At 43.1% G+C, this 12,985-nt stretch overlaps 1 protein-coding gene and 1 long non-coding RNA gene across 3 annotated transcripts in view; one reads left to right on the forward strand and one right to left on the reverse strand.

The window, feature by feature from the left end:
- LOC140689017 (uncharacterized) overlaps window positions 1-12,985 on the forward strand; it is a 30,606-nt gene that overhangs the window by 13,828 nt on the left and 3,793 nt on the right. The gene's annotated exons all lie outside the window — the stretch shown is intronic.
- The window catches only part of COLEC12 (collectin subfamily member 12), a 153,706-nt gene continuing 149,629 nt past the window's right edge, over window positions 8,909-12,985 (reverse strand). The window contains exons 9-10 of the mRNA XM_072949145.1: window positions 12,649-12,794; window positions 8,909-10,375 (exon numbers count right to left, since the gene is read on the reverse strand). Of these exons, the coding sequence (XP_072805246.1) occupies window positions 10,356-10,375; window positions 12,649-12,794 (166 nt within the window). The 3' untranslated portion in view covers window positions 8,909-10,355. The remainder of the gene's footprint in view (window positions 10,376-12,648; window positions 12,795-12,985) is intronic.

Below are 12,985 nucleotides of genomic sequence, written 5' to 3' on the forward strand. Positions count from 1 at the left end.
TTGCATGTTAAGACTTGAAACCATAAAACTCCAAAAGAAAACATAGGCGGTAAGCTCCTTGACATAGGTCTTGGCAATGATTTTTGAATCTGACACCAAAAGCAACAAGCAAAAATAAACAAGTGGGACTACATCAAATTAAAAAGCTTCTGCACAGCAGAGAAAACCATCAACAAAATGAAAAGGCAACCTACTGAATGGGAGAAAATGATTGCAAATTATAGATCTTATAAGGGGATAATATCCAAATTAAAGAACTCATATAACTCAAAACCAAAAAAAAATGATTGAAAAATAGGCAGAAGATCTGAATAAAAACTTTTCCAAAGAACACATACAGATAGCCAACAAATACATGAAAAGATGTTCAATGTCACTAATCATCGGGAAAATGCAAATCAAAACCACAGTGAGCCACCACCTCACACCTAGCAGAGTGGCTATTATCAAAAAGGCAGGAAGTAACAAGTGTTAGTGAGGATGTGGAGAAAAGGGAGCCCCTGTGCACTGTCTGTAGGAATGATAATTGGTTCAACCACTATGAAAAACAGTACAGAGATTCCTGAAATTAAAAATAGAACTATCGTGGGGGGAGGGTATAGCTCAAGTGGTAGGGTGCGTGCTTAGGCTGCACAAGGTCCTGGGTTCAGTCCCCAGTACCTCCTCTAAAAATAAATAATAAAACCTAATTACCTCACCCTGCCAAAAAAAAAAAAAAAAGAAGAAGAAGAAGAAGAACTATACCATATGATCCAGCTATTCCAGTTCTGGGTTTTTATCTGAAGAAAACAAAAGCACTAATTCAAAAAGCTATATGCAGCACCCATGTTTACTGGAGCATTATTTACAGTAGCCAAGATATGGAAACAGTCTAAGTGTTCTTCAATAGATAAATGGATAAAGAAATTGTGGTAAATATATATGGAATATTATTTAGCTTTGAAAAAGAATGAAAATTTGCCATTTGTGACAACATGAATGGACTCTGAGGGCATTATACTGAGTGAATAGGTCAGACAGAGAAGGACAAATACTGTATGATCTCTTTTATGTGGAATCTTGTAAAAACAACAAACTGAGCTCATAGATACAGAGAACATGTTGGTGATTGCAGGAGGAGGGAGTGGGGGTGGGAGAAATAGGTGAACTTTTTTTACAGTTTGAATGAATTGAATTTTAACAAGCCAAAGAGAGTATTGTATTTTCCAAGTTAGTGTAACCACTAATGTAATGTCAAGATAATGTCTAAATAGCAAGACAAAAGTGGAGAAGGGGGCAAAAAAAAACTTAATCCAAAAAAAGACAGGAAAGGGGAGAAAAGAAACATGAGAAAGTGAGACACAAAAAACACATGATGCTTGATTTAAAACCAAATATGCGACAATTCCATTACTTACAATGGGACTAAATATTTTAGTTAAAAAACAAAGATTACCCACTATACACCTTTCAGAATGGCCGAAGTGCAGAGTATTGGCAATTCCAGATGCCGACGAGGATGTAGAGCAGCAGGATCATACTCGGCTGCTGAGAATGCAGAATGGTGCAGCCACTTTGGAGATGTCTCACAAAACTAAACATACCCTTACAATACTATCCAGCAATCACACTCCTTAGTATTTACCCAAAGGAACTGAAAACGTATGTCCACTCAAAACCTTGCACACAGGTGTTTATAGCAGCTTTTCTCATAATTGCTATAACTTGGAAGCAACCAAGATATCCTTCAGTAGGTGGATGGATAAATAAACTATAGTACAGCCAGACGTGGAATCTTATTCAGCATTAAAAATAAATGAGCTATTAAGCCATGAAAAGACATAGAAGAAGCTTAAATGCATGTTACTAAGTGAAAGAAGCCAATAAGAGGAGGTTACAGACTGTGTGGTTCCAACTATATGACATTCTGGAAAAGGCAAAACTATAGGGACAGTAGAAATATCAGTGTTACTAGGGGCTCCAGCAGAGGGGGCGAGGGATAAATAGGTGGAGGACGGGGGATTTTTAGGGCAGTGAAACTATCTTGTGTGAAATTGTAATGATGGCTGCATGTCACGTGAACCCGCATGTGAACTGTGGACTTCAGTTAACAGCACTGTTGGTTCATCAGTTGTCCCAAGAGTAGCACACAATAAACCCGTGTTATCAAGAGCAGAAACTGCGGGGCGGTTGAGAGGGTGTGTGGGAACTCTGTACACTCTGTTCAGCTTTTCTGTAAACCTAAAACTGCTCTGAAAAACAATGATTTTTTTTGAAAGTTAGGAGTTATGTTAGGATAAAAATTATCCAACTTGGAAATAAGACGAAAGGACAAATAGAGATCCGTGCAAACGTCGTTCTGTCACATTGACCAAGAAGCCCATCAAAGGGCCATTAGAACCTCTAGGGGAATGCAACTTTGACAACTTACGTTGGTTATGGCTCAAACCCTGTAAAGCTACATGTTAATGAAGGTAGTTGATAATCTGCCAGTGACTTTTGTCTGGCAGAGGGGCAGATGGTTTCTGTCTGGCTGAAGAAATAACTCAGGTTATGGCCCTGTTGCCCTGTTAGTATAGTTTTGTATCTAATTTAGCAACTTTAACTTTTTATACAATAGACTTTATTTTTTAGAACAGTTTTAGATTACAAAAGAAATTTGGGAAGGTAGTACAGAGGATTCCCTAATGTGCAGCATCCAATTTCCCTTATTCTTAACATCTTACATGAGTATGGAAAATGTGTTTTAATCAGTGAACCAATGTTGATACATTATTAGTAACCCAAGTCCATACTTAGATACCCTTAGTTCTGACCTAGTGTCTTTTTTCTGTCTGAGGATCACATCCGGAACATCACATTATGTGGACTTGACACGCCTCCATAGGCTCTCCTTGGCTGTGACAGTTTTTCACTCGTTGTTTCTTTTCTTTCTTTCTCTTCTTAATGAGTGAGTTTGTTTGTTTGTTTACTTATTTATTTTTCACTTTTTAAAAATGGAGGTACTGGGGAATGAACCCAGGACCTCACGCATGCCAAACACCCACTCTACCACTTAGCTATTACCCTCCCCCGTTCTTTGTTTCTTTTTGGTGGCCTTGATAGTTTTCAGAACTGGTCAGATGTTTTGTGCACTGTCCTTGCATGGGAATGTGTCTGAAGTTTTCTACAGAAGTAGACTGATTTTATAGGCTTTTGGGAGAAAGACCACAGAGGTAAAGTGTGTAAATTTTTGTTACATCGTATCAAGGGTACATATACCAGCCATGTGATTTATGACTCAATATTGGCCTTGATCATCTGGCTACAGTAGCGTTTGGTTAATTTTTCTGTATATTTAAAACTGCTCTGAAAAAGTAATGTCTAGAAAGATAAGGAAGAAAATCATGGTCCACTTGTAAATGTCATCCCCCTTTTGACTTCCTCCCCCCAGATTCCTCCCCTTAGTAACTGAGCCCACCTTTGGAGACAGGCTTCTTTGGCTGAAGTATCACCTGCCTGGCCGTTTTACTCAGGTTTGCCTCCCTCCCCCTCCCTTCCTCTGTCTCTTGTATTCATGGCTTTGGATATTTATTACTGAGATTTGGTCATTCTGGTGCAGGCCCCTGTAGGGAGAGGCTGGATTGTATCTGAAGGCTGAGATCTGGCTTTGTGTGAGTAACCTGAGACAGGTGTCTCTCTGGGTGGACCTGTGGATCTGTAGGTGGGAGAGGGGCACTTGGCGGGGCTGGGTGTCTAACAGGTGCCCCCGGAGAGAGGGTTTTCAGGGTGATGGAGGCAGTAAGGGAGGAGTCCAGGTGAGACCTCTCTTCCTGGACTCCTTCGTGGCTGGCAGGCTCTGCTTGCCTGGTAACTGGATGCTTCTGTGACTCTATCTCTTACTGTGCTCTGGCTTGACTGTACACCCTTTTCAGAGTTTCTAACCTAGCGAAGGAAGGAAGGGAGGGACTTGGTCTGCGCTCAGGCGAGAGGCTTGAAGGAGCAGTGTTCCCCTCCCCGCCGCTCCCGGCTGTGACGACAGCAGGGATCAGTGGGGCCCCAGGAGGATGTGAAGCTCTGGGACACCTCAGGCTGTGTGGTCCGGGACTTCGTCCTTCACACACTAATCTTGGGGATTGGTTTATTTTCTTCTGAGAAGTGGTATTTTCTTACATAATCTCTAACACCAAGTAGGGGATTATTTCTCAAAAACAGCAGTGGGGCTGGACCAGAAAGGATGTGCATATTCAGAGTTCACGTGCATATTCAGACAGATAAGCCTGCTCTGCCTTTTGGTGGGGCCCAGCGCCTTCCTGTGGGGGTCTCTGGTGGCCGGCTTCAGCCTGGGGGAGCTCAGTTCCAACCTGTGTTTGGATGCTGTGCTGGGTCTTGGCCCCTCCTGCTCGGACCGTCAGATTCCAGGGTGCACGTGGGTGAGCTGAGTTACAGAGCAAGTATCCCCAAATGCCAGGGCCAGTTGACCACGCTGCCAGTTCTTCCTGCGGACCATAGGCAACGCAGTGCAGGCGACCCTGTTCCTGCGATGGAAAACGAAAGCAGGAGGAGGTAATTCTGGGACTTTGTAGTTCCCAAACACTGTAGCCACAGAGTCCAAAAGTGAGCCCAAATGATCTTGAGCAGATGTTTTTTTCATGGCCTCAGAAGAGTGTGTGCAGGGGTCCTAATGCTGTCATCACCACACATCACACATCATCACAACCACAGTTGTGTGTGTCTCCAGCACATATGACCATTGTAGGTGCTGATTAAGCATGAGAAAAATGATTTTTTTAATTCATTGTACTATCTGTGAACATCATGGAGGAAGATTAGAGCTAGGACTTTTGGTGGGGGTAAGGGCAGGATTATTGATTTTTAAGAACATGTAAGCAGGTTCCCTGGGGATGATTTCTTGCTTTGAGTCTGCCTAAGCAGGATCTCCCACAGCATCAGGCTTCTGTGCTTTTCCTCTTGTGCCACTTTCCTCTCAGGCCTCAGGAAGCGGGACCTGGAGCTGCCTCGCGCAGCTGAGTTCAGCCAGCCTCACCCACATCCCTTCTGACCTTCAGCTCCCCTTTAGTTGGCCTTTTGGAGTTTGGTTGAAGTTCCAGGAGAGATGCTCCGGTGGGACTTACATAGGAGCAAAAAGACATACTTCTGCAGATCCTGAGGAAGGAGGGAAAAGCTGTGGAGGAACTGCTTTTGATGGGGGCAGAGCCTTCCCATGCATCCAAGCATCCGCCCATCCATGCTCGCATCTCTCCATCCATCCATGCACCCATCCTTCCATTTGTCCATCACTCATCGGCCTCTAGAACAAAAGGAGAACACAGATTCCTTGATTTGGAGATATTTAAATTTACTTTATTCATTGTGGGTGGATACAATTTATGTACATAAAAAGCTAAAGTCTAGTGTATTGCCTCCACATTTTCAATTTTTTTTTTTTAAACAATAAACCTCAAACGACACGTCGTGTGAAATAATATGTCGCCATCTGGATGGTGACCGGGAGCTACATGGGCTTTGCAAGCACCTTCCTCCCGACCACTGTGGCACCTTCACAGGGACCCTGGGCTCCCCGGAGCACGGTTTACAGTCTGCTGTTCGGGGGAATTAAGGGAAGGGAGCGCTCCCTGGGGGCTAGAGACTTTCGAGGAAGTGACTTGAAAGAGAGGTATGCCTTCTTCTCAGTAAATACATACAACAGAACTACACGATCCGTAGCAGTTGAATCTGCTAATGTGCAGGAACCAAATGGCACATGTGGAGGGCGGACTACAAGTTATGAGCAGATGATGGGTGCTCCTAACTCCCACGCTGTTCAAGGGTCAACCGTGTTCTCCACCTTGCCCTCTTGTGGGAAAAAGAAGGGTCAGTTACTCTAGAATCTAGGGTGGTTTTTCCCAAACTAGACCTCTCTGGACATGCATGGCATGGGTGCCGAGTGGATTTTAGCCTCTTTGTTCATTGGTAACGAAAGGATTGGTCTAGTTCTTTTACCTAAAATGTACAAGTCGGGATTCCTCCGCTATTTCCCTGCTTCTGTTGGAGAGAGAGACTTGGTGGTTTGACTGAGAGCCCAGACACTCAGGAAGGTTACTGTTGGAGCATGGCGGGGTGGAAGCTAGGTGGCCGTGGGTTCAAATCCCAGTTCTTGGAAAATGATTTAACCTCTGCCATCTTCAGTTTCCTTGCCTAGCATTTGGAGATAGTTTATGTCAAGTTCCTAACCTGCAGTCGGTGTTATGAGAGCTGCTCTAGAGCTAGGACTTTGTGCTGGTTTATGTCAGGCCTGGCCTAGCTCCTTAGTTCTAAGGCACAGGAACTGATTTTAAGAATCTTACAATTCCCTGCAGCTTGCAGGCACGATTTAGTGGGTCACGGCAATGAGTAATGATTAAAGAATACGGCAAACTCTGGCAGCAAAGGTTGGAAGACTGGCCAAAGAACAGTTCTCCAGCCCTGGCCAAGAGGACTAAAGCGAGACCCTTTGGTTAAGCCCATTTAATGACCTGCCGGGATGAGCTGTTGGCAGGAGTCTCCTCACTGGCAGCTGCCTCCCGCCCAGGTGGCACGGGTGATCCCTGTTGTATAAACTCAGGGCGAATAAGTCCTTGGAGGAAGGCCGGAGGCGGGGGCCCCATCCTGGCTATGGCAGGCAGGGCTGGACCGAGATCGTTCATTCATAGGCTCATTCATTGAAAAATGTGAAAACCAGGGGCTCTGATCCTGCAGAATTACAGTTGGTTTTCTTAAGCTTGCTTTTCTTTGGACGGTTGCCCACCCGGTGTTAACCCGGGCATGTTATTTGAACCAGGATATCTAGGAGAAAAGGAAAAAGGATGAACGTGTGGAGCAAAATCTCTTTAACATCTGCTTTATGATTTATAAAACAAGCGTGATGTCATACCATTAAGGGCCTCTTTCCAGGAAAACGGAGCTATTGTACAGAGAAATACATTCTTAAAAAGACCGCAAAAGTTCACCTAGACTTTGAAACCACTGAGTATAACAGTAAGGAAAGAGATACTTCATTACGCTGCTGTTTCGAAAAGGTTTCTAAAGCCTTTCCCTGACTCAGGGCCATATTTTGAGAAATAGAAGGAATCTGTTCAGCCGGCTGATTCTTTTCACTCCGTCTTCCATTCATGATGTTTATTATACAAATATCCAATATAGTGGGTATATAATAACCAACTACTGTCAACATGAATGCCTTCATTTCTCCTGCTTGGCTGCTCTTACTCTTCAGTGCTTTTAGGAGTTCATAGCTGACTGTCCACATTCACCTTTCTCTTCTTAATTTGGTAACATGTAGCTAATTTGTAGATCATCTATCGCAGGGAAAGAGTTTTTCCCATATTACTCAGAGCACTTGTGTGTAGCATTTGGCATGGAAGGGGGAATCAGCACCCTTCAGGGTGCGTTTGTGAGGAAAGGGTTCAGGCTAAAAGTGATGCTTGAGCTGAATCTTAAAGGTGCTTTCCAGGTGAAAAAGCTAGCGAAGGGATACCCAGGTAGAGTGTTGGGATAAGAAAGAGCATGGAGGAAGTTGTAGGGGGCTTGTAAGGCTGTTCTGGTGCATGTAAGGGGGGCAGGGACGCAGCTGGAGGGAAGGCTGGATGTGTGGCTGGGAACCTGGTCACCGAGGACTTGATCTCCCCTGAATGTGTGTCCTGCAGACAACTCAGGAGGTTTTAAACTGGAGGTAAGGGGTAGGATGGACTTTGGGGGACATAAGAACGAGGAACCTGATCAGATTTGCGTGACAGTGATGTGGGCAATGGAAAAGTCTTCAAATGAGCCTCAGTTTCCTCATTGCTAAAGTAGGGGAAAAGATTTTGCCCCAAGATTAGAAGAGATAATGTATGTGAAAGAGCTAAATGTGAAGAGATCAGTTTTGTCATCTGAGGCAAAGTACACCTGCTCGCATTGTTACCTGATTTACACAGGGACGTATGATTTATCTAGCTTTCTCCTTCCTGAAACATCTGGTTTTTAAAATGGAAGTAGGTGTTACTGTGTGTTGTCTGCTTTAGTTTGAGCTCTGCCTTCTAAAAGGCAGGATATAGGAAGAGCTGGTGAACATGGATCACAGAAGAGGGAAGAAAGGGTTGTTCTTTCTGGTTTGTGCACTCACTCTCTCAAGAGTCACTTAAAAAGAGAACAGTTTCCATCTTCTCACAGCACACAGCAACTCAGGTGCCTGAAGACCTCACGATATTTTACCAAAACTCTCCTCTGAGAAGAGCATGAGTGTGAGCAGGGAAGCAGAAACATAGTGTATAAATAGCTACATGTACAGAGGAGTACCTGAGACATCTTGTCATGCGTGCTATTCATCTGATTTTATTCTGTGTGTTATTAAGAAGGACCCTGCTTCCAAAAGAAAATTAGAACATTTTCAAAGCTTGAGTCTGAATCCTGCCTCATTCCTTGGTGATGATGTGACCCAGGAAATGACGTCCCCTCCCCGAGCGCACTCCCACTGTAAAATGGGGAGTGTAGTAACGCCTACTTCTTAGGGCTGTTGGGAGGATGACATGCGATCATCTGTCTGAAGCCCGACAAATGCCAAGCTCTAGGGAGTCATTAGGGCTGGGAGAGGAGCACCCTCAGCTGCGGGCACTGGCACCACTGTCAATCTGATGATGGCATCAGACATTTAATTTCAAGTTGCTTCTGGACATGAATCTTAATTGACACCTGAAAAAACCAGAAGAGGACGAAATAGAGGATCGTTTCATCTTCAGAAGGAAAGTCTTGAGCCTAAAAAAGTACCAGAGTCCAGTGGGTCCAGATGACAGTGGGTCCTGCCAGCTGGACCAAGACCTCGTGGACAGGACAGCAGGGCATCGAGGTGCTGAGAAGAAGGCCAGTCCCGGGCTGCAGACACCACACGAATGGTGACCAGGGCAAGACAACACAGTCCACACGGCTGCAGGTGTGAAAGTCAAACTCTGTCTTTATTCTTTGCCCATTGCACGTGGGACAGGTAGCAGCACTGCCTGGGGAGCTCCTTAGGAGGGGAGGAGAGGGAATCTGTTGGATGGAAATCTTACCTTTGAGTATCAGTTACATCCAAGCCTATTTTCAGCACATGTCATGTTAGACTTTTCCATGGCAAGTCAAGGAGTAGAAGGAAGATGGGCTCAGAGGAAAGGTTCTTTGCAAGAGTTCGACCAAGTGACCAAAAATTTTATTCCTGCATTTCATCACTCATGTGCCTTGGAATTATGTTTGTGTTTTTTTGTTTTGAATCTGACTTAGGAAAACACAAACCTTCCAGGTAGCACATAGCTGTTCCCATCTTTCTAGCATCTCTGCCTTTGGCCAGTGTGACGCCATCCTTTCCTGACATTTAACGTCAGCTCAGGTATGGGTCTGATACCAAGTATATTCACACCTCAGCCAAAAACAGGGTCTTCTAGATGGCCAGATTCAGGTGCTCTGCCCTTCCCAACAGATGCCTCTCCACCAACCCCGACTCCACCAAAATGAAGGAAAGGCAAATCCTGAGTTGACCGCTTCCTCTGAGCCTGGCAGACACACAGCATTCTGTCGGTTGGTGATGGGCTCAATGCAGAGCCTACCTGACGGAGTCACGTATGTGCTCAGGCCTGACCTACCCTGCCTAGGTCTGCAAGGACATTTCTAGACATTTCAAGTGACGGACTCCTCTGAGGAAATGATACATTTAAAAATATATATATACACACACACATATATTTAATTATTTTTTAAACCACAACTGAAAAAATTCTTTGCCATTGGGTAGAATTAAATCTGACAAGAAACCCTATGAGTTTTTATTAGTACCATTATTGTTTTCTTTGGCTTCATGTACTATATTGGTAAAAATGACAAAAAAAAAGGAAAAAAGGAAAAATTATAAAAAAGCAAATATTTTGTACAAAAATACAGTTTTAAAAGCTCTTTAAGTATATTTCATATTGTTACTAAGAGATGGCCTATATATCTGTATGTCTGCATATTTTTCCTACATTTGGGATTTTAGAAACGTAAGGTACTGTTTACACCGTATGTGTTTTCAGTTCTTCCTAAAGCTCAACAACCAATGGTGATCTTTTTCTGATTGGAGTGTTCCATGCTCTGGAAGATACGATTTGTATAACTGTATGGTTACTGGCTGAGAAAAATCTATGTGATGCAGTCCATTTGCATACTGAAAATCAATGTATCATAATGGGGGAACACTTTTGTTCCAGAGTCCTTGAGTAATGGCAGATGGTGAAGAACACTGGCTGTCAATTTTTCCAGTAATTGGTTTTCAGTGCTTTTTTTCAATCTGATGAGAAGGTGATGCAATCGGAAAGAAGTCTCCTTTGCCTTTGAGAACTGTCCGAAAATTTGCTCAATTATATCATGGTCCATTATAATGCAGATGATAGAACTAAAAGAGAGGAGAAAAGGATGAGTGTTACTTTTGCTTAAAGAATAATGTTAACATACAACGCAAAAAAAAAGGAATATATGTTTTTATAGGAAAGATTCCAAATACATCATTCAATAATTAATTTTTCAGAGAAATGCCTAGAAGTTCTTATTCAGATTAACTAAAAGGTAAAATTCATTTTGAAGGAGCTATTCTGGGGAATCCTAGTGCCACCTCAGATCCCAAATGGCCAAAGAAGGCTCCCAAATGACAGATCTGGGAAACTTGTCACTGTTCGCTGGAATTGCTGGTTTAGATATTTGTGTCCTTTTCCTGGAACTGACCAGGCTGGGAGTTCCTGATGTGTCTGAAGACCCCTAGCACTTGGACCAGTGCCTGACACACCGACGGTATTCGGTATATGTCTGCTGAATGGATAACTGGATAATTTGTGGCCTGGTTACTACCAAAAATAACTTGAGCAAAATATATTTGAGTTTTTTGTTTATTACCAACTTCGTTTTAAAAATTGATATAATTGACATATTGTATTAGTTTCAAATGTACATGATTCCAAATTTGTATATATTGCAGAGTGATTACCACAGTAAGCCTAGTTAGCATCCATTACCACACAGTTACCATTTCTTTTGCTGTGATGAGAATTTTTAGGGTTTACTCTTTTAGCAACTTTCAAGTATGTAACAGTATTATTAACTATAGTCACCATGCTGAACATTACATTACCATGCCTTATTTCTTTTATGACTGGAAGTTTGCACCTTTTGCATATACCATTTTGTACACCTCACCACTCCCCGCCTCTCGCAACCACCTGTTTTCTGCATCTATGAGCTGCAGGTTTTTTAAGCTTCTATAGAAGTGAGATCACGTGGTATTTGTCTTTCGCTGACTTATTTCACTTAGCATAATGCCCTCAGGGTTCATCCATGTTGTCATAAATAGCAACATTTCATTCTTTTTTATGGCTGAATAATAATATTCCATTGTGCGTATATGTGTGTATACATTTGTTGTATTTTCTTTACCCATCCATTGATGGACCCTTAGACTGCTTGCATATCTTGGCTATTGTAAATAATGCTCCAGTGAATATAGGGGTGCATATATTTTTTTCAAGTTGGTACTTATCTGGAGAAATGAAAACACTGACTTCAAACAGAACTGAAACTGCTGGATCATATAGTAGTTCTAAGTTTAATTTCTTGAGGAACCTCCATACTGTTTTTCCATAGTGGCTGCACCAATTTATATTCCCACCAACAGTGCTTAAGTGCATTAAAAAAAAAAACACGAGAATTATCTGTCTGTTATAGTCCCATGGGACCCAGGAACACACACACACACACACACACACACACACACACACACACACACACACACGCCACTACAGGCAGGAGATCAAGGGGTGTCCCCTGGGTGGCAGCTGTAAAAAAAAAAAAACAACAAGAAAAAAGACTGGGGCATCAGATGTGTGTAAAAGCTCCCCCCAGGAGACACCGGTGCTCTGGGGCGCTGCAGCGGGAGGGCGCAGACAGCTCCCACCCTTTAATGTCTCCCACCAACTTCTGAAATACTCTGAGCTAGAATTCATATCATGTTCACAAAGTTGTACAGTTTAGAACCATCTCATCCTATTTGAGGACATCTTCATCACTCTCCAGAGAAGCCCCTACCTATTACCATTCACTCCCATCTCCTCCTCCTCCCACTGCAAACTTTTAAATCTAGTTCTGATGAAGAAAACTAAGATGATACATTCTGAAGAGGGTCATGTGTTCAATGAAACTTTACCTAAGTATCTCTTGAAATGAAAAAAAGAAATCTCCAAATGCCTCTTTGGCTTAATGAGCTTATAAGGCGGAGACACTATATCCCTAAACCATGCAGCCCAGAATCTGGCCCCCAGGAGATGCTCAAGAAATACACAAGGAATCGAATGCTTGGCCACCTGAATTACCTGTGCAGGGAGCTCGATGAAAGATTGACCATTGGTGCCACACAGAACAACTGACTGACAATATTATAAGGTAATGAATGACCTAGGCCCACTGAATACTTCCTATTTCTTAGGCATATTTATTAACTTATTTAAGTCCTCACAACAACCTCATTAAGAGGATACTATTATTATTCCCCTGAGGCCACTAGCCAGCTACTGGCAGAACCAGGGCTGGAACCTGATTGCAGAGCCTTAATGCTCACCACCTCTTACCCCTTAATAAGATAGAAGCCCTGCAGCTCTCTCTCAAATCCCCTTCACGGCTTACCTGTCTCCCTGTCTTTTTCACAAATGAAGTTATTGACGTCTTCACACTGGAAATCGTTCCACTGTCCAGCATAAATCAGCCCAGCGCAGTCTTCTCCTGGCCCGTGGCCGTGACCCCAGTTGTCTGGCTGTCCAGGTTTCCAATTTCTTTTAGGAAAACAGAAAATCGAATGTTATTTGCAAAGTCGTGCAGAAGTTTTCTTTACCCAAGAGCAGCAGAGAAATGTCAAAAACAAAACCAAGGCATGTCATTTGTCCTGGAATGAAAACGCACTGTTTAAACAGCCTGCACACTCTTATGTGAAATAAGAAGCAGCTGTTTTGCAGGGAAGTGTGTG

Source organism: Vicugna pacos, chromosome 24 (assembly GCF_048564905.1).
Source record: "Vicugna pacos chromosome 24, VicPac4, whole genome shotgun sequence".
NCBI lineage: Eukaryota > Metazoa > Chordata > Mammalia > Artiodactyla > Camelidae > Vicugna > Vicugna pacos.